Genomic DNA, 19,834 nt, shown 5'->3' on the forward strand with positions numbered 1-19,834 from the left:
AATTCGTTTTATTTTAGTTACTAAACTTCTCTTTTATTTCAAGGAAAGAATTTCGGACAAAAATGCAATGCTTATTAATCAATTTTCACTTATTTTTGCCTAAAAGCTTGTCATGCATGTGGAAAGTTTTTATGCTAAATTATGCATGCCTAGCAAATGTTTAGACAAAAACAAGAAAAAATCGGTCCTCGTGTATGCATTTTTAGCTGGAAAACCTTCAGTTGAAAGGAAATTAAAATTTAAAAACTAAAATAAACCAAGCAAAATTTGGTCATCAAAACAAAATAAGACAATAGTTTGGGACCAATACCTAAGAATTAATTACCCAATAACGGCATAAGCTTAATTATTCTCAACTTGGAGTTGGATGTATAGAGAGGGAAACAAAAGAAAAGAAAAGAAAGAAACCTGATTAAGATCCTGCCATTACATTTTTGAAACTAGAACTTCACATTGGTGCAAGTAAAATCACCTTCAAAAGGAATATTTGGTCATATTCCTATATGCAAAATCATAAAATGGATTCTACTAAAATGTTAACATCTTTTCTACTTTGGTAAAATTACTGTCATTTTCACAACTAAAAGAACACATAGATTAGTTCCTATATCAAACCCTAGTTTCCATTTATATACTTACTTCACATTAGTATATATATTTACCACACTTTTGTTTTCATAACATCACAAAAACATAAGCAAACATATAGAAAATAACAAGCATTCTTCACTCATTTTGTTTTCTATGGCTTCGAACTCGAGACAGCTAAAGCTTGCTATGATGCTAATCTTTTGTTTGTTATTAAGACCTTCTAAACCAGGTAAATGAAGCATGAACATGCAAGCAGTGTTTATTTTTCAATTGCATACTAAACTAATGTTTTGTTTTCTTATGTGCATTCGCAGATGCAATGCAATTTTCGAGATATGATAGTAGGATTACGAACGAATTTGTGATAGATTCAAATCCTCCGAACTGTCAAGATAAGTGCCAGGGTTGCACGCCATGCACACCAATTGAAATCGGAGTGCCCACAGCATCTAAGCCTCCCCCAGTTTATCCTACAAGATCTGAGAGTAAACCTGTTGTATGGAAATGTACGTGCAAAGGTAAAATTTATGATCTCTGATGGATGATATGTCGTGGAGAGCGAAAGGAAGTTAGTTTTATGATAGAATAGGATACACACCGTTGAGATTCACTGAAATTGTTAACTACATGTTACTGCAATAAATCATCACAGTTGATTTGATTTTAGTCTGGACTGTTCTACATGATGAATTATAAGAATTTGTTCTCATGCACTAAAACAATTACATGATAGTTTTCAAATCATAACGCGTTATGGTAGTGAACTTACTTGAAGTTGAAGAGGTTTCAGGAATTCTTTTAACATGATGGTATATTCAGGTGAATATGTGGCCATTTCTTTCAATCAGATCTCAGTTTTGATTCCACCCTTGGTAATGCAGCTGCTGCAAAAGTTCAAATTAATTGTATCACAATTCCACATTTAAAAAAACAGGCATCAGCCATAATGCAGACATCCAGACATAGAATCAATTCGTATTCTTAACGAGAAAAGAAAAGGTTAAAAAAAAGATCATTTTTAAGGTTTTACCCACTAAATGCTACAACACATTCACATATGAAAAACGCCATAATTCGACAACAATGAACTTGCATAGATAATGAAACTACATCATATTATGAATTCACGTCATGGGAATTTGTGTAATTGTTATATAATCATGTTTGTCACATATTGATTATGGTATCACAATCATAATGATAAGCGGCAGAATCTTACTTTTAATTTTTCCAAAGTGAGGAGTTTTGCAAGACAATCTCTTCAACATGTTAAAGCAAGCCTTTCCTGCTCTGCATAGAAGTCTTCTGTACAACCCTGGTTCAGATTCTGTCCTGGAGAAGGAGCTCCAGATAATGATCTAACTCTGACTTCATAGACAAAATCACCTTGAAGCCAAAAAGGCATTTGTGTAATAAAGGAAATTTGTGTAGTCAGATGAACAACAATGTAAAGCAACCTAAATTAATTGAAAAAGAAAACTACGAACGAAAAGGACCGCAATGTACAAGGGACCCCGACAAGAATGGAAACCACATAACCATGGGCCAGAGATATCATATTTAACCCAAAACCCTAAGGCAATGGGTTAGTCAGTCCATTGCACTTATATGTTCCACATTCTACTAATAACTTTCCAACGTGGGATTTTCAATCACACTTGTTATTCAACATAATCTTGATATGGAGGCCATATCAGTCGGGTGATAAGTTATTACTCTAGAGTCGCAGAAGTTTAACTCAGAACTTGCTAATTCTACGACATACCCCACCTCGAGCTGTACAATTATCAGCCATCTTAGACTTGAATGCATTCGAGTTACGCGGAAGTGCACGTTCAACAACCGATCTCCTTAAATCTCCATTCACAGCGACATTATGACAAACAGCACAACTGCATCCATCACAGTATCCTCCAGAACCCATTCACAGTGCCCATTTTCACTGGTAGAGTTAATTATAATCACTTCCTAATTAAGTGCATATATATGCAAAATGCTTATTTAACTGGTAACCCTAGGAAAATTAATTTTGTTCACTCACAACTGCAAGCATTTTGAATACTTGCAATGACGTTGTCTTCCTCCTCTGCTGCTAGTAATTTTAAAATACAAATGTCAGTAAAAAACACAAGTAGAATTTAATTTTAACAAAATAATTAATTCAAACCAGAGAACTGATGGAGAGTGTCGATTGGCCGGTGATGTGGTGGTGACTGGAGACGAGCCGAACTCGAAGAAAACTAGACGTCTGGTCTAGCCAGCTTCTTTGCAAACATGAGTCTGGTTCTTCTTTCTTCAACTGAATTTGGCAGGAAATTCATCGTGCCTATGTGATCGATCATCTAACTGATTTTCAACCTTTTTGGCGCGAAAACTCCATTCCAGCTCTTTAGCTCCATTAGAACACTCAAAAAAAAAACGGTTATGATTATTTTTTTAAAATCTAATTTATCGTTTTTCTCTTGCTACATATATCTATGTTCTTCCATTTTTTCAGTAACCAGACAGGAATCAACTTTCTCTAGTGACGATGAAAAAAAGAAGAATTGAGCAGAGAAATATTACACTGTGTTTCTGGATTTGGTATTAAACTTTTTTTTAGGAGGGTATTCAACTATTTGAGTGTGATGTTTTTTATTTGTGTTTTAAAAGATTAAAAGTTCAACACTAAATTTGGATATGTAAAAAATATAGGCATCTTAGGGTAGTTTTTCCTTCTCTTTTTGCCCCCTCTTGATACTAATATTGGCAAAAACAGGTCCTCTTCTAGTTCTATATAACAAATTCGAGTTTACTATTTTTTTTTCCGTTATAGTCATTTATTTAAATTGCGGTGGAAAAAAACTTAATATACCCTTCATATTATTTTATATTTGAAATTCTTGATAGTCAAAAATAGAACTGACAATTTTCAACACGATTTTTTTACACGAGATGACACGACATAACGTTAAACGGATATTGATTGAGCTTATATGACACAGTTAAACACCGGATTAAACAAATTAAACTCGTTTAATCCGTCAAAGACACGTTTAAACTTGTCTATTAATTATATTACTTAATTAAATTATTATAAGTGACCCAATATACTCATATAATGCATGTGATTTATCGATTGTTGTTTTTATATTAAAATAGATAGTTATTTTGAAAGTATATATTATTTGATCACACTCACTTAATTAAAAAAATATGGTATATGAGTAAAATATGTATTTAATATGTTATCTGATTTAGTAAATAGATTAGACAGTTTTAACCTATTTAAGAAACATGTCGTATGTTAGTTTGAATTTTTGATATGATTAGTTAAACGGGTCATGTTCGAATTGGAGAAATTTGTCTATTTCTAAATGGTTATACGACATATTTATGATACGGTGACACAAATATTAGCCTTCAAAATAAGACATATTCGAACTTTTTTATTTTAATTTGAACAAAAGGCTACCATCAAAATTAAAAATAAAAATGAAACAAAATTGTTAATTTTAATAATTTGGTAAAAATAAAAAATGTGATATTTTTGAGCCAAAAAACTACCCAATTCTTTTGCACAATTTTATTTGTTCTTTTGCAAAATAATTAATTAATTAGATCGACCCTCGGTTCTCTATATCCCCACCGCACTAAGCACCTCCGTCACCGTGTTTCTAAATTAATCACATCTTCCTCTACAGATTTTTTCTTTTCTGTAATTTTCTAAAAGAAGATAATAATTATTAACGACAACAACAGCTGAACAAAATCCCAATCGATCCAGGCTTTCAATTCCACCACATTCCCAATTCCAAGGTTCTATTTCTAATCATTTTTATAATTTTTTCCCCCCTCCGATCCATGCTTTCAGATCTTGATATTTGCTGGATATAACGCTGTTGATTTATTTCAATTTGTTTGGTTAGTTGTGAATGTGATCCATGATTTGCTTATATTTTGTGGCGTAATTTGTGAATGCAGGGGATTTGATGGGAGTATTTGATTGATTTGTTTTTAATCAAGATATATGGCTTGGTTTAGCGGGAAGGTAAACTTAGGGAACTTCCCGGATCTTGCTGGGGCGGTCAATAAGCTCAGTGAGAGTGTCAAAAATATCGAAAAGAATTTCGACAGTGCTCTTGGTTTGGAAGAGAAATCTGATTCTACTAGCAATGAAGGTAACTTTTTCTGCAATTTTAAAGTCAATATAGTTCATGCCTTGTATGTTGCAGTTGACTATTTGTGGAATAATGGAGCTGAAAATATTTTGTTTCGGAAACTAAGAATTGAATTCGGTTTTATTCTGTTTAATCTATTTCTTTGTTTGGGGAGATTTTAGCTGATGGAATTTAGTTCTTTTAATGCTGAAAGATTGAAATCATGGAAAGAAAAAAGTTATGATTTTGCAAGAATTTGATATGTAATATATGTGATTGGTTCATTTTGGTGTTCTGCTAATGTAATGAGGTTCCTATGCTGGAAATGCATCTAAGACATGTGTTGGAGATTTGACGAAGTTAGTGAATAATTTAAACTACTTGTTTGTATATATGGAAGTTAAAGGTTCGGAGTTAATTTTTAGAATTTTCTCTTTACTTTCCTACCAGCTTCAGGATTATGGCCTGTTATGTCCTTTATGGGGCAGAAAAGCGATGATAGTAACACTGAATCTTCGGGAAAGACTGGATCACCAGAGAAATTGTCTACTGTTGAGGAAAGTGACATACCCAAGTCTATCACTTCACAGCCTACAGATAGAGAAGAAAACAAATCGTCTATAAGTGAAAAAAAAGATGAACAATCAGTGATTATAGAAGAAAAAGATAGTGTGGTTTCTGACCCAGTTAAAACTGAATCTGAAATTATTGAGTCTGCGCCTTTTGAAACTCCTGAATCTGTTGTTCATGATGTTAAGACTCTGGATTCAGCTGAAATTTCACAGGAGAAAGAGATCCCCGAAGTGGGGCCTTCTGAAGTTTCAGAGGCAGCAGAAGTCATATCTGGAGCTGTCAAAGCAGATCAGCTTGAGAATGATACTGTTATGCATGATGAGTCACTAAGAGTGGTTGATGGGCATGAGAGCACTGATGAGCGTAAGACACAAACAGACGGGACTCTGGAAGAAGGTTCTCCTGTTCTAGCTGAAAACTCTAGTGATGCCCAAGCTCAGTCATTAAATGATATTCAAGCTGTAGATGCAGTTGATTCATCTGGTTCACCAGTAAGTGCAGAAGAGACAGAGATCTCTCTTCCCTCTGTCAAGGCTTCAGAGGTGGTTCCTGAATCAGTTTCACGTGAAAATGAAGGAAGTGAACTGATGGTGGAAGAGGAAAAACAAGTCAATGACACTGAAATTGACATTAAGGAGCTACGCTTGAGCTCAGCGTCAAGCTTGTCTGACTCCACAGATTCAGCTATTGATTTAGAAAAGATGAAGATGGAAATGAAAATGATGGAAACTGCATTGCAAGGAGCTGCAAGGCAAGCTCAGGTATTTTTATTCTTGGTTGTGAAAACATAATTTGTAGGGGAATTATTACTTCAAACTTGGCCTCTCCACTGATGTTGTCCTTGTGCTATTTTTTCAAATACATCGTGTGGAGACTTTCCATATTGTTCTGCATAAAGTTCTTGAAATTCAACTGACTTATGATATTCTTTCCAGGCAAAGGCTGATGATATTGCAAAACTAATGAATGAAAATGAGCAACTTAAAGGTGTTATTGAGGATTTGAAGGTAACTATGCATCTTACCTTTTTGTTAGTTCCTTTAAACTACATCAAAACTAGGTATTTGTTTAATGTAGTTTGTTTCCTAAATTATAAAATTGCAGTTCCCAGCTACATTCTTTAATGGTTGCACCCAATTTTTTTTTTTTTCTGTTATAAATTATAAGTATTATAATTTTATGATCTACTTCTTAGATCTCCATTTTTACATGCCCATGCACTTGAGTATTTGAAATTTCCAAACATGGAAGTTCAAACTCTATTATCTTCTCTAAGGTCTTCACTTTTCACTTGTTTTCTTAATGGAAGAAGGTCATATTATCTTGGTGTACTACTAGTCCACTACAGTCTTTTTTTTAACCTCTAATCATCTTTCCCTCTAGTTTGAATCTTGATTTTGCGCATTCTTTTAAATGTGAAGAAACTATATCTTCTATATATGGCCTTTGTTTTTTTTATTTTAATGATTAAATGCTATGGTACAGAGAAAATCCACCGATGCAGAAGTTGAGACTTTAAGAGAGGAATACCATCAGAGGGTTGCAACTCTTGAAAGAAAGGTGTGCTCCTTTCAAAGTTTCCCCCAAATGGGTCATAACTTTTTCTTTTTTATATTTCTGAAATGCATTCTTCAATTTTGAAAGCCTGAACTGCCGACTGCTTACCTTTTGTTTTATAGCAACTATAAGTGATTAGAATGAGGTGTCACTGTCTTGAAGAATGAACAATTATTGGCTGTTGCATATGTAACCAAACATATGAAAAAGATGACTGCACTCAACTACGTTGCATATGTTGATCACTTGTGTACTGCAAGCTGTTTCTTGATGTTTCATCAATTCATGAAAGACATTGCTTATTATTATTTTGCTCATTTTTCTATGGAAAAAGAAATAAGTTTTAGTTTATTTTGTGCTTCACCTTTTGTCATTATTTCTTACAAGTTAATTAAAAGCCATGGTCAGAATGTATTTCATGCAGAGTATTGGCGAGGTTTGATATTTTAGAAAATGTTGTATCATTTTGGTAAGCAAATATTGTGTTGAAGTTACATACATAAGACCCTAATTAGTTATATTGTCTGTATGCATTTAAGATGGAGCGGATGACACATTTGTTTAAGTTAATTGATCTTTTATTTGCACATACTTTATTTATCACTGCTTTAATTTAATTACACCTTTTAAGTTTGGTTGCAGGTTTATGCTCTTACAAAGGAAAGGGATACACTCAGGAGAGAGCAGAGCAGAAAGAGTGATGCAGCTGCTCTCCTGAAGGAAAAGGATGAAATTATCAATCAGGTTATGGCTGAAGGTTAGCTTCAACAGCCAATTTTTCTTACATGGATAAGATACTCTTTAGTAACCATACGACTATATTCTGCTCCATAGTTTAGCCTCTTTGTTATGTCTAGGCATGTATGACGGAGTAAGCAGTTATGCTTAAGCTTATTAGACAGAATTATGATAATAGAGGGATGCTTGTGACACTAACAGCAGTTAAATTTAACAAGAGGAATATTTTGTTTATACTCGTTATTTTTGGTCAACAAGATATGTTTAGCAACCGACTTAGCAGGCTGATAGGCCCTTGTTTTATGTAAACTTGATGTTTGAATGTTTTATACTCTGTTTCAGGAGAAGAACTTTCAAAAAAGCAGGCTGCTCAAGAATCTACAATTAGGAAATTAAGAGCTCAGGTGGGTTATTGGCTTAATGATTCTCAAAACTTTAAATTTCTATAGTAGCTGACGTGCCTTTATGATCTCGGAAATGTTCCCCTGATTTACACTGTCTTCTTGTGAAAGCTTAGATTAGAGAGTTTGAAGAAGAAAAGAAAGGCCTGATGACCAAGCTTCAGGTAATTTGTTTAGACTTGACCTTAATTGTCCTGCTTTATTATGACACTTTCCATTTAAGTTTGTAAATGGGTTGTTAGATGTGTGCTTGTTTATTATAATCGTTATCAGAGATATGATTTTGGCATCATTTGTCTCTATGAAGCTTGGACTTCGAGTTGCATGTTTCCCGTGTTTGCTGTATCAAATCAAAGCTCAAAATTTTCTAATGTCAGCTATTTGGAAAATGAATATATTTACATGAAAATAAAAGCATTTCTTTAGATTAAGAGGTAGAGGAGGATTAGTTCATATAATTGTATCTGGTTCTTTCTTCTTTTACTGTATTACCACCCGCAATTAAACAATAGACAATTTATATTACATATGGCTGCTTCCAGTGAAATATTTTCTTCTACAGTAATTGTTTTCCAGCATCAATCATAATGAGCTTTCTGTGATGCGCTTCCAGGTGGAAGAGAATAAGGTAGAGAGTATAAAGAAGGACAAGACAGCTACAGAAAAGTTGCTACAAGAGACAATGGAAAAACACCAAGCAGAATTAGCAACACAAAAAGAATATTATACAAATGCTTTGACTGCCGCTAAGGATGCTGAAGCATTAGCTGAGGCGCGTGCCAATAATGAAGCCAGAACTGAAATAGAGAGTCGTCTAAAAGAGGCCGAGGAGCGTGAAAGTATGCTAGTTCAGGCACTTGAAGAATTAAGACAAACTCTGAGTAGAAAGGAGCAGCAGGTTTCTGTTTAGTTTATGAGATTGGCGATTAGATCCACTTGTCAGCTCTTAATAATAATTACTTTTAAATTTCGTAGGCTGTTTTTAGAGAAGACATGCTTCGTAGGGACATTGAAGACCTTCAAAAACGCTATCAAGTATGTTGAAGTTTCCGCAGTTTCAGTATATGTACTCTTTTATATTTGCTTCACTCTTCATACGCTTTAGTTGTTATATGTAGCTTTGCTTTTTATTTCCAGGCAAGTGAGCGTCGGTGTGAGGAGTTGGTAACTCAAGTTCCTGAATCCACAAGGCCTCTTCTAAGGCAGATAGAAGCAATGCAGGTAGATTTGTAATTTCTGTCTATCTGTAGTGTTCCTGCAGGGAACTTTTACATTTAAATCTCAGACAATGGTTGGTTTGCTACTAAGTTACTAATCCTTTTAAATATTAATAGGAAACAATGGCTCGGAGAGCTGAAGCTTGGTCTGCTGTAGAGAGATCTCTAAACTCTCGACTTCAGGTTTAATTAAACATACTAATACTTTTAACATGACTTAAATTTGAACTGGTAAATACATTCTACTGATAAATTGCTGTTGCTTCAACAGGAAGCAGAGGCCAAGGCTGCCGCTGCTGAGGAAAGGGAGCGCTCTATCAATGAACGTTTGTCACAGACCTTATCTCGAATCAATGTTCTTGAAGCTCAGGTTTTTGTTCATCTCATGGGCAACTTTTGACTAGTAATGGATCTTATTTTCTCATTAAGATTGCTAAAATCTGTCATATGTTCAGATTTCATGTCTTAGAGCAGAGCAGACGCAGTTAAGTAAGTCGCTTGAGAAGGAGAGACAGAGAGCATCTGAGAATAGGCAAGAATACCTTGCAGCCAAGGAGGAAGCGGACACTCATGAAGGTCGTGCAAATCAACTAGAAGAAGAAATTAAAGAACTCAGACAGAAGCATAAGCAAGAGTTGCAAGAAGCATTAATACACAGAGAGCTTCTACAGCAGGTATTTCTATTTCTTATGCATATATCAGTTTTGTATAGATTCAGACACGTTGATTAGAATTTACCTCTTGTTTCACTTCTTCTCTACCAACAATAGTGTGATAGCTAGGATTTTAGTCTCATCAGTACTATGAGGCGACATGCTCACCTTTAGAATTGTGAATAAATGTATATATGTTGATTTATCTTGTAAGAATCTGATACTTAAGATCGTCTAAGAAGGATAACAGTGTTTTGACATAGTTAGAAGTCTTTTTGAGGTTTTATCTAATTCACTTAAGAAATCTATTGCTTTAATAAGCTGGATGGCTTCATGGACACTGAATGATATATTTGTCTCAAGATTGTGGAAAACAACTATCTCATTATCTATATCGACTGTATAATATTTTATGCTCAAGTTTTTGTTGAAAGTGGACCAACATAAGCCGATTTCTGGCATTAAGCTCGTTCATACTTTATGCTAAAGGACTTCCTTATCTCAAAAAGTACCAGACCTATTGCATCCATTTTGGAATAGGAGCTATATATTCCAATTTCATCTTAAGTGGATTTCTGAATTAAGTGACTATTACAGGAAATTGAGAGGGAAAAAGCTGCTCGGTTGGAGCTGGAAAGAACAGCTCGTGTCCATTCTACTGCAGTATCTGAGCAAACTCGCAATACTGGTTTTGAGAATGGTATTGCTCTTCACCCTGAACCGGCTCATCTATATATTGTTTCCTTGCTAATGAAAGTTCCCAATTTTTTCAGGAAACTTGAGCCGGAAGCTCTCAAATGCTAGCAGCATGGAAGAAAGCTATTATCTACAAGCATCTTTGGACACATCTGACAGTTTCTCTGAAAGAAGAAATCCTGGAGAGGCTTCCATGAGCCCATACTACATGAAGAGCATGACGCCTAGTACTTTTGAATCTGCCCTTCGTCAGAAAGAGGGTGAACTTGCATCATACATGTCCCGTTTGGTATGCATTTGTTTTATTCCTTATGTTTGTCACCACATTTGGGCAATTCTTTGCACATATGGTGACAAAATGTCTGATTCTGTTAGAGCCTTATCAGTTATGTGCATTTCTTTGTGCTTCAGGTATCCTTGGAATCTATTCGTGATTCTCTTTCAGAGGAGTTGGTCAGAATGACAGCAGAGGTTAATTTCTACGTATAAATTCACCAAGTGGTTTCCTATGTTTTACGTGTCTCTTACGTTCTCTCTCTCATTTGCAGTGTGAAAAGTTGCAAGCTGAATCTGCCTTGCTGCCCGGCATTCGAGCAGAGCTGGATGCACTAAGAAGGAGGCATTCTGCTGCGCTAGAGTTAATGGGAGAGCGTGATGAAGAGGTACGTAAAACTAACAGTGTAGTATTCCTCATTTTGATGGCAACTATTCTTGTGCAAAGTTTGGTATGTTGTACTTCATTGTAAAAATCTTTGTATTATCAAGTGTGAAAGTTCTCAACATTTTTTATTTTTTTTTCTTTGTTATCATTAAATCGGGTCTTATAGAGTTTATTTGTATGTGTAGTTGGAGGAGCTTCGTGCTGATATTGTAGACTTGAAAGAAATGTACAGAGAGCAAGTAAACTTGCTTGTGAATAAGGTATCTCGTTCGTACCCTTTCTTCATATTCGTTAACTTTGTGGCCACTTTCTTGTGTATCTTCTTCACTATTCTCATGGCTGTTTCTATTTGCTGTCAGATCCAAGTTATGAGTTGATCAATGGGAAATGCCTAATTAGTCAGACATGAAGGAAGTATTTACAAATTTGTTGTGAAGTTGATGGTATAGTTATAGCACATTTAAGTCGATTCATTTGATATTTAATGATTCCCTCTATGCTCGAATTGCTTAAAGGTTACGGGTTTGTTCAAAGTAATGTGTTGTATTTTAGCTTTTATTTGTTGTATAGAAGAAATCCGAACAACGAAATTTTGTTTTGTTTTCTTATAAAGATGAGTTGAGAAACATTTTATTTATTGCTACATTTGTAGATACTTCATCATTTCCCATTTTCGGAAGAAGAAAAAAACTGCGTTCATCATGTCGCAAGCTTTTCTTTCTTCATATCCAAGGCAATATGTAAATAGACACACACACTTTGTATTAATTAAAAAATGAAGTCGGAATGTTTTGCTCCCAGAAAACATCAGACTGAATATGTATTTTGAGTTAACAAGTGAGCAATTATATCTTGGGGATATCTTTTACGTAAGAATTATTGATATTTTTTTTCTTACCAATGTCATTTTTGAAAAAATCTCAACAAGTAAAATTTGAAAATATATACCGTCTCACCTTTGGAGGTACATTAAGCTTACATAAATGTTTCCAACTTGTCCATAGCATATAAAGTGATATTATTCAATAAATTACAATCTTAATCAATGTCTTATTATTTCTTTTTATGTCATTGAATTTGAGCGGAAATTAAGACATAGAAAGTTAAATTTGAGAATATATACCGTTTCAAATTAAAATTAAAATATAATTTGATTTTTACTATTAGTAAGATAAATATTCATAATTTCTTTGTATTTATATTTTCACTAAAGAATTATTTATATATTTTAAAATAGAAATACTTTTTAGATAAAGAAAGAAGATCGCATTACTATATTTTGCCTTAATTAATCAATCAGCTCTGATTGCATCTTTAATGCACATGTATTCCAAAGAAAATCATTAAATTATTCGAGACATTTATTTATTCAGTATTTAATTCGACACTCGTGTCAGCAAATAACAGGCCAACAGAATCAACATATTCAGTATCAAAAAAGCAGCAGATCCCAACTCTTTAACCAACAACCACCGCAAAGGTGACAGGTGTTACGTAGGCAGCGTCTACACTCCTCCTCTTCCCCTTTGCTTCCTTTCTACTACACCACTTTCATATATTCTCATCTCCTCCGTCAATCATATACATCACCGCCGTTAACCTCCCGCTTCACCTCTCCGTCATCGTCAGCTAATACAAACCTGCCATTTTCTCATTACTTTTTACGATTGATTGAGTAAATGAACAGTGATTCATTCATTAATATATCCACCGGCGCATTATAGCAACTTCTCCGTCCATTTCTCACCGTTTCTTAACCATTCATCCGCCGTCCCTGCTGCCTCCGTTTTCGTCTTTAATCCGCGTAAATAATCTGTTTCTCTCCGATATAATGCACCAGCTTAATTTATTAAATCTGTATATTTATTATTCCTGTTTACATTTGTGTTTTGAATCAGCATTGGATGTTTTTTCTTCCGTCAGATCTCAAATGAAAACTATATTATTATTTTTTTATCGCGAGTTATGATTTGAATTCATTTTAGTTGCGGTAGCTGATTCTGTTGATTTAAATGTGCAGGCGGTAGCTAAAATCTGTCGATGTTGAGATTTGGAGAAGGAGTTTATAATAAGTTTGCTATGAGAGGCGCTTCCTCCAGGCATAAACGTGTTTCTTCTTTGGAATACGATAGAGAAGAAAGTTCAGGTTTCTTTTTGTTTTTTTGCTTAATTCAGCTTATTATTTAATCAACTGATAGAAAGTACGTACAGTATAGGTCATATTTAACAATGTTTTCTACGTTTAATATTATTTTGATTAATGTTTTTGCTTTTGATGTGGTGATGTAATTGCCTGTGTGGTCCAATAGCATGATGTATTATTATAGTATGAGTTTTACATTAAATTGTACTTGAAATTACATAATACTAAACAAGTGCAATTTGGCTGAAATTAGGATGTTCTTTTTAGTTTTTGTTTTAAAATACCAACTTGTTAGACTTCTATTCAAGATTTATATTTATTTGCTGATAGCCTGATATGTGTAGAACTCAGTAGAAACTGAATTACACTGACTAACTATGGACTAATTATATTAATGATTTTGATTTTGAGAGAATTCAAACTAATGAATTTTAAATTCATTATGTTTTATGGTGCTGGTGCTACATTGTATATATATATTGAAAATTCTGATCTAGGTGACTTGTCTTGTTTGTTCTCATCAGCATTTATTTATTTATTTTAGAATTTTCAGCATATGGATTAATTTAACAATAATATGCACACAAATAGAATTTTGTGATTGCATAAATATTTCCATCTGTTTTTTAGTGTACAACAAAAAGGTGAAACTATTAGTTGTCTTTTTTTAATTAGTCATACTTCTCACAACTATGGATTATACTAACGCTAACTGACAGTTTGTCTGATTTCTGATCTTGGCTTTAGTTAATTTGCTAAATGGAACTGGCAAAGAGATTGGAAACCCTTCTTGGAAGCATTCTTTATTGCATGTACTTGTGGCAACAATTTCTTCATTCTTGTTTGGTTACCATCTTGGGTATGTCCGTTTAAACTCCATCTTCATTCGCTCTCTTTTCATGTTTGAGGATTTCACTGAAGTTAGATTCTCACTGCTTCCTTTCTAGTGCAGTGTAGTTAATGAAACATTAGAAAGCATCTCCGAAGACCTTGGCTTTAATGGGAGTACCATGGCTGAAGGTACTTTCTGATGATTTCTCCATTTTCTGTTAGTGTCTTCTTTGAATAGTTTCTAAGATGTGTTGTTTTGAATCAAATGAAGGCCTAGTGGTCAGTACGTGCCTCGGGGGTGCTTTTGTTGGATCTGTACTTAGTGGCTGGATTGCAGATGGGGTTGGGCGGCGTAGAGCGTTTCAGCTGTGTGCATTACCAATGATAATTGGGGCTTCAATGAGGTATGGATCCTTTGTGAGGTTTAATTTTTTTATCTTCCCAGTAACGATATTCATTGGTGTATCTGTTTTGGTTAAGAAATAAGAAGAGAAAACTCCATGATTTCCATGTTTCCTTATGTGTTTGATTGAATCATGTTCTGTAAGTTTTATCTGTGAAAATTGGGTACCATACGAATACGAACCCACTGAAAGATAATATTTGTCTACTGTTAATGCTTTAAACATTTGTTGTTTTTGTTTTTGCATGCTTCACCCTCCAAAACTATTTAGCCTTATTTTACTTTCTATTATTTGAAGTTTGAAGCAAGCTATGGGAACACTACGCAGAGATGAATTTGTATTTGTTTAGCTGTTATTTTGTCTTTGTTCTTTGTTCTTCATTTTGCTTCAACACTTCAGATTACTATAGCTAATAATACACTGCTTCACATATTCCTGCATATCTCTCGCTACCTAATTGTCGATCTATTTCGTTTTCTGATTTTGAAACTACATACAATGACGCAGTGCATCAACGAAAGACCTTTGGGGTATGCTTCTAGGGAGGCTGTTTGTTGGAATTGGGATGGGTATTGGTCCACCTGTTGCAGCTCTTTACGTGGCAGAGGTATGAGAAATAATTTTTCATTTTTTTGTGTTTTTATATAGCTCGAAGATCTCATGCTCCTGTTTTCCAATATTCTCTTTTCTTCCCACAAATTTATCAATAACTTCTGCTATATAACATCACCAAGCAGGTTTCACCAGCTCATGTAAGGGGAACATATGGTAGCTTTACACAAATTGCAACATGCCTTGGACTTATGGGGTCTTTTTTTATTGGGATTCCAGCTAAGGAAACTGCAGGCTGGTAATTTATGTTTTACAAGAAATTATATGAAGAAATGGTCACTCATAATTGTTGATACACATTGATTCTGAATGATTATTAAATCAGTAACTAATTTGTGCAGGTGGCGTATTTGTTTTTGGGTATCTGTAATTCCTGCTGCAGCCCTTGCTCTGCTTGTGGAATTCTGTGCTGAGAGTCCTCATTGGCTTTTTAAGGTCATCTTCAGTCTGCTTTGAATCATTTGATTTGCACAGTTTTTTTTTTCTCTCGTAAACTATATTTTATACATTAGAGAGATGCTTGACTATAATCCACACAGCTCACATTTAAAAAGCCTCGAATTTAAAAGTAAAGAGTTATTTGCATAAGGTTTGACATTCAGGTTTCTCAGCACAATTATGTCTTCTTTCAAGTGCCTGCATTAGAAGATGCACAGAATGCATTAAACCCAGACGTGTACTCCATGTTCCCTTTCTTTATTGCCCCCGTTTATCAAAATCATAAATAATTTTACCCAAGCATGTGTATGATTAATTCTTATGTCATCAATATTGCCAGAATAGACACTATAGCCGAGGAGGTATATATTTAATCTGCATCGTTAGATGTTTTAAGGTACAAAAGTTAAGTTAGTTGGAGTTATGCTAACAGATTTTCTGAAATTGCCTCAGAGGGGAAGAGGCGCAGAAGCTGAGGCAGAGTTTGAAAAGCTTTTGGGAGGATCACATGTTAAATCTGCTATGGCTGAATTATCAAAGTTAGATCGAGGTGATGAAGCAGATAAAGTAAAATTTTCAGAATTGATCTATGGTCGCCATTCTAAAGGTACACAAGGTGTTTTAGATGTGGTTGCTTTGTGGCTTAGTTTCCTTCCAGATAATCATTTTTGACTTCCCTATTTGCAGTGGTATACATTGGGTCTGAGCTTTATATCTTACAACAGCTCTCTGGCATAAATGCTGTATTCTATTTCTCATCAACAGTCTTTAAAAGTGCCGGTGTTCCTTCAGACATTGCAAATACATGTGTTGGAATTTGTAACTTATTGGGTATAGAGATAACTTCACTCTTTTTGACCGTTATGCTTTGAGCCTTGGACTCTTTTTTTTTATTGCTTTTATGTCTCATCAGGTTCAGTAATTGCAATGCTTTTGATGGATAAACTGGGGAGAAAGGTGCTTCTTATTGGGAGTTTTTCTGGAATGGTGAGATATCTGAACCTTTTTTCCATCTTTTTGAGGGCTTGTCTTGTAGTTCTTAGGAGTAAATTTTTTACGCTGAATTAAATGTATTTAAACCTTAGTTTGGTTTTGCAAGTAAGAAGAATACTTATTAAGATGCTAAGATGGTGATTTAGGATGTAAAATTTGGACACAGTAAACTTAGGACCCACGTCTCCACGCTTTAGTTATATTTACATGCACAAAAAGCACATTCGATGTAACTTAGGATCCTATGTCCAATAATCATTCCACAAAAATTTCTTAAAATAAATCTATTTACCCAATTTTATCATGCTAATAGCTCTTTCCTTGGTTGCAAATTGAACTTCTTAGATTTTAAGTTCTTTAACTGGTTATGTTACAAAATTTCAATTGTAAAAATGTGTCGTACCAGTAAACTTATGATTGCATGCTTAGATCTTACATTGTGCATGATTTCAACATTGTACTGGATCCTTAACCTTCTGCATCCCGCTCTACAGGCTGCGTCAATGGGTCTTCAAGCTTTTGCAGCCACTTCATTTGTGTCTAGCAGTGCTGCAGTATATTTATCTGTTGGAGGCATGCTGATGTAAGTAGTCAGGCTACAACTTTTATATCTTTTGTACGGTAAGATAAAGTAGTTTTGAACAGAAAGAAATATCAAGCAGGCTCGTGATAACTTGATCATCACTTTCCAATAAGATTCTGAATCTGTTAGAACTAGTTCTAGTTATCAAAACAGGCTTGATCTAACAAGAGATGTTTACTTCAAACTTTTGTAAGATTTATCACTAAACACAAGAAACTTACCAGAATATGTTGATTATTGGAATCCGTCTTTTGCATAGAGATTCTTGGATGGAAAGAATTAACCTTAAATGCCTCTCTGATCTCATAATTTTCTTCCTCTGCAATTTTTTCTATTTGATGTATTTGCAACATGATTTAATTATACAGGTTTGTTTTCACATTTGCTCTTGGTGCTGGTCCAGTGCCTGGTCTACTTCTGTCAGAAATATTTCCAAATCGAATTAGGGCAAAGGCAATGGCTTTTTGCATGGCAGTGCATTGGGTAATTGTCTGCTGCTCATCTTTGTAAAGTTTGTGTTTGATAGTATTGGATGCTGCTTCTCAATTCTTTGTTAATGGGAAAAAAATTTTAGCCTAACAACAATTAAAAGTCTGACCAAATTGTGAAAGGGATGCCAATGGAACAATCATTTATGCCAATTAATGATACTGTACTTTTAGCATGTGAAATTCAGGTTTTAGATTAATATACTGGTTAAATATGATATAGAATTTCAAAAAGGAATCTTTTAACTTTTGTTTCTGGACAATATGAGTCTTTTCTTTCTAGCATTTTAAGAGCTCAATAACATTTTGCTTTTGAGCATCTGTGAGTCCCATTCTCATTTATCTCATGCATGCTGGCCTAAGTTGATTTCTGCATTGTTTTTCGCAGTTTATATAAAAGGCTCCTAAAAATCTGCATTCCAAAGACAACCTTGTTCCGGAGTGAAATTGTCCTTACAATAGTTATTTTTCTGATAGTCCAATCGATTTCTGATAAAAAAAATTGCATTTGGATAATATTAAAAAGTCCGGAGTTCTCTGCTTAGGGTCTTGCATATAGATTAGCTGGCAATTTACAAAAATTTGTACAATACATATTTTATATTTTTTCTTTAACTGCTCACTCGAATTTATTTTCTCAACCTTATGAATAATCACTGTTACTTGTCTGAAAAACCTTGCATTATGCAACAGGTTATAAATTTCTTTGTGGGTCTCTTATTTCTACAACTACTGGAGCAAATTGGTCCGCTAGTCTTATATGCAACATTTGCTACCTTTTGTTTGTGGGGGGTTATTTTCGTGAAGAAGAAAGTGCTAGAAACAAAAGGAAAATCACTCCAAGAGATTGAGATTGCATTTCTTCCATCATAGTGAAGGTAAGTTTCTGAGTTTGTCGGTCAAAATGTTTAACTGGTAGTGACTAATGAGCTCAATTATAGTTCTCATAAATATGTTACAGTTGCCCTCTTTAAACATGGAATATTTTTCTTCTTCACGAACTATACGAAATCATTTCTGATTCGATCTTTTCCTCAATTCCTCGAGCAACTTCTGACATTGGTTGCTCTGTCTGTTCAGGGATGTTCTCTATTTAATTGTCAATGCTTTAATGACCTGCATTAAGCTTTTCTTTCAAAAAAGAGAAATACAAGGCTGTCTTTAAAAGCTTTTGTTATGTCTACTTTAATTTAATTAGATTAGCAACCTATTTTTCTTTGCTTAGAGCCCAGATAATTCGGATTCAACTATTGGCTAATCATTGTTTTCCAACTTTGCTTCTCGTGTTCAGTCCAGGGCGGTACTTCCCACAGAGTAAAATCAAAAAGAAGGTTTAGGTTAGTTATACAGCCAATGCAAGGTAAATAGTTTCTAAATCGACATGAAAAGGCGGTGATAAAGGATGTAAGTACGCCTTACCCTTTAGAATTTATTTCATTTCCATATGTATTTATTTAGTAATTCATTTGACATAACATAACCAATCCTAAAAAACTTAAAAAGTAAATGAATTTCTTAGTAAACCAAAAGCAACTATATTCATATACAAATGAATTTTACAAAATTTCGTCAGCAACGTAATTCTTTTGATCGACTTCTTTCTTTTATCATATGATTTGCAGTGATAAACACACATTTTTGCTGCTGTTGATTATCCCGATATTGCTTCCTTGAAGTGCAAGACATGAAGAATCAAAAGCTGGAAAAGTGAAGAAAATACATTCATCTGATGCCAGCGGGAGAGCAAATCATTTTGTCTTCCTTAGCAAATTTTTTGAAGCATTGTCCCATATGATAGGTTTCTGTAGCATTCAAAAGAAATTTATACACAAATTATGTATTGGAAAATTGCAGTGAATGATAGTAGTTCTTTATTTAACATTTCCAATCTAGCTATTTTATTACAATTAATAAAAATATACTATATGATATTTAGTTATTTAAATAATAATTAATTATATACTATAACTAAAAGACTATAATCTTTTTAAAATAGTTTAACAATTTGGATTAGAGGGAATACATCAGTAAGTTAAAGTCTTATTTTACATTATTACTGGATTTTGAAATCCAGACTTCTCTCTTCTACAGATTTAGGTAAGTTTCAATGACAATC

The 19,834-nt window shown here is 34.1% G+C and overlaps 2 protein-coding genes and 1 long non-coding RNA gene across 3 annotated transcripts; 2 read left to right on the plus strand and 1 right to left on the minus strand.

Moving 5' to 3' along the window:
• Positions 1-384: 384 nt before the first annotated feature.
• Positions 385-3,108, minus strand: LOC126680436 (uncharacterized). Its single transcript, XR_007641156.2, has 3 exons — positions 1,811-3,108; positions 1,361-1,475; positions 385-472 (listed from the first exon to the last, which is right to left on the minus strand). It is a non-coding gene; the product is annotated as an uncharacterized LOC126680436 (long non-coding RNA).
• Positions 3,109-4,176: 1,068 nt separating this feature from the next.
• Positions 4,177-11,869, plus strand: LOC126681082 (golgin candidate 5). The gene is made up of 20 exons (XM_050376462.2): positions 4,177-4,389; positions 4,555-4,751; positions 5,181-6,064; positions 6,239-6,310; positions 6,789-6,863; positions 7,503-7,617; positions 7,941-8,002; positions 8,116-8,163; positions 8,613-8,897; positions 8,975-9,034; positions 9,137-9,220; positions 9,334-9,399; positions 9,488-9,586; positions 9,672-9,890; positions 10,467-10,569; positions 10,643-10,854; positions 10,977-11,036; positions 11,114-11,227; positions 11,412-11,486; positions 11,586-11,869. Exons 2-20 carry the CDS (start codon positions 4,601-4,603, stop codon positions 11,601-11,603), a joined length of 2,802 nt encoding a protein of 933 aa, XP_050232419.1. The 5' UTR covers positions 4,177-4,389; positions 4,555-4,600; the 3' UTR covers positions 11,604-11,869.
• A 784-nt stretch (positions 11,870-12,653) lies between these two features.
• Positions 12,654-19,599, plus strand: LOC126683451 (probable plastidic glucose transporter 3). The gene is made up of 16 exons (XM_050379351.2): positions 12,654-13,030; positions 13,247-13,372; positions 14,117-14,228; positions 14,322-14,389; positions 14,472-14,604; positions 15,112-15,211; positions 15,342-15,454; positions 15,558-15,651; positions 16,108-16,261; positions 16,342-16,485; positions 16,568-16,641; positions 17,142-17,230; positions 17,599-17,713; positions 18,412-18,596; positions 19,010-19,122; positions 19,341-19,599. Exons 2-14 carry the CDS (start codon positions 13,267-13,269, stop codon positions 18,589-18,591), a joined length of 1,482 nt encoding a protein of 493 aa, XP_050235308.1. The 5' UTR covers positions 12,654-13,030; positions 13,247-13,266; the 3' UTR covers positions 18,592-18,596; positions 19,010-19,122; positions 19,341-19,599.
• Positions 19,600-19,834: the final 235 nt, after the last annotated feature.

Source organism: Mercurialis annua, linkage group LG5, assembly GCF_937616625.2.
Source record: "Mercurialis annua linkage group LG5, ddMerAnnu1.2, whole genome shotgun sequence".
NCBI lineage: Eukaryota > Viridiplantae > Streptophyta > Magnoliopsida > Malpighiales > Euphorbiaceae > Mercurialis > Mercurialis annua.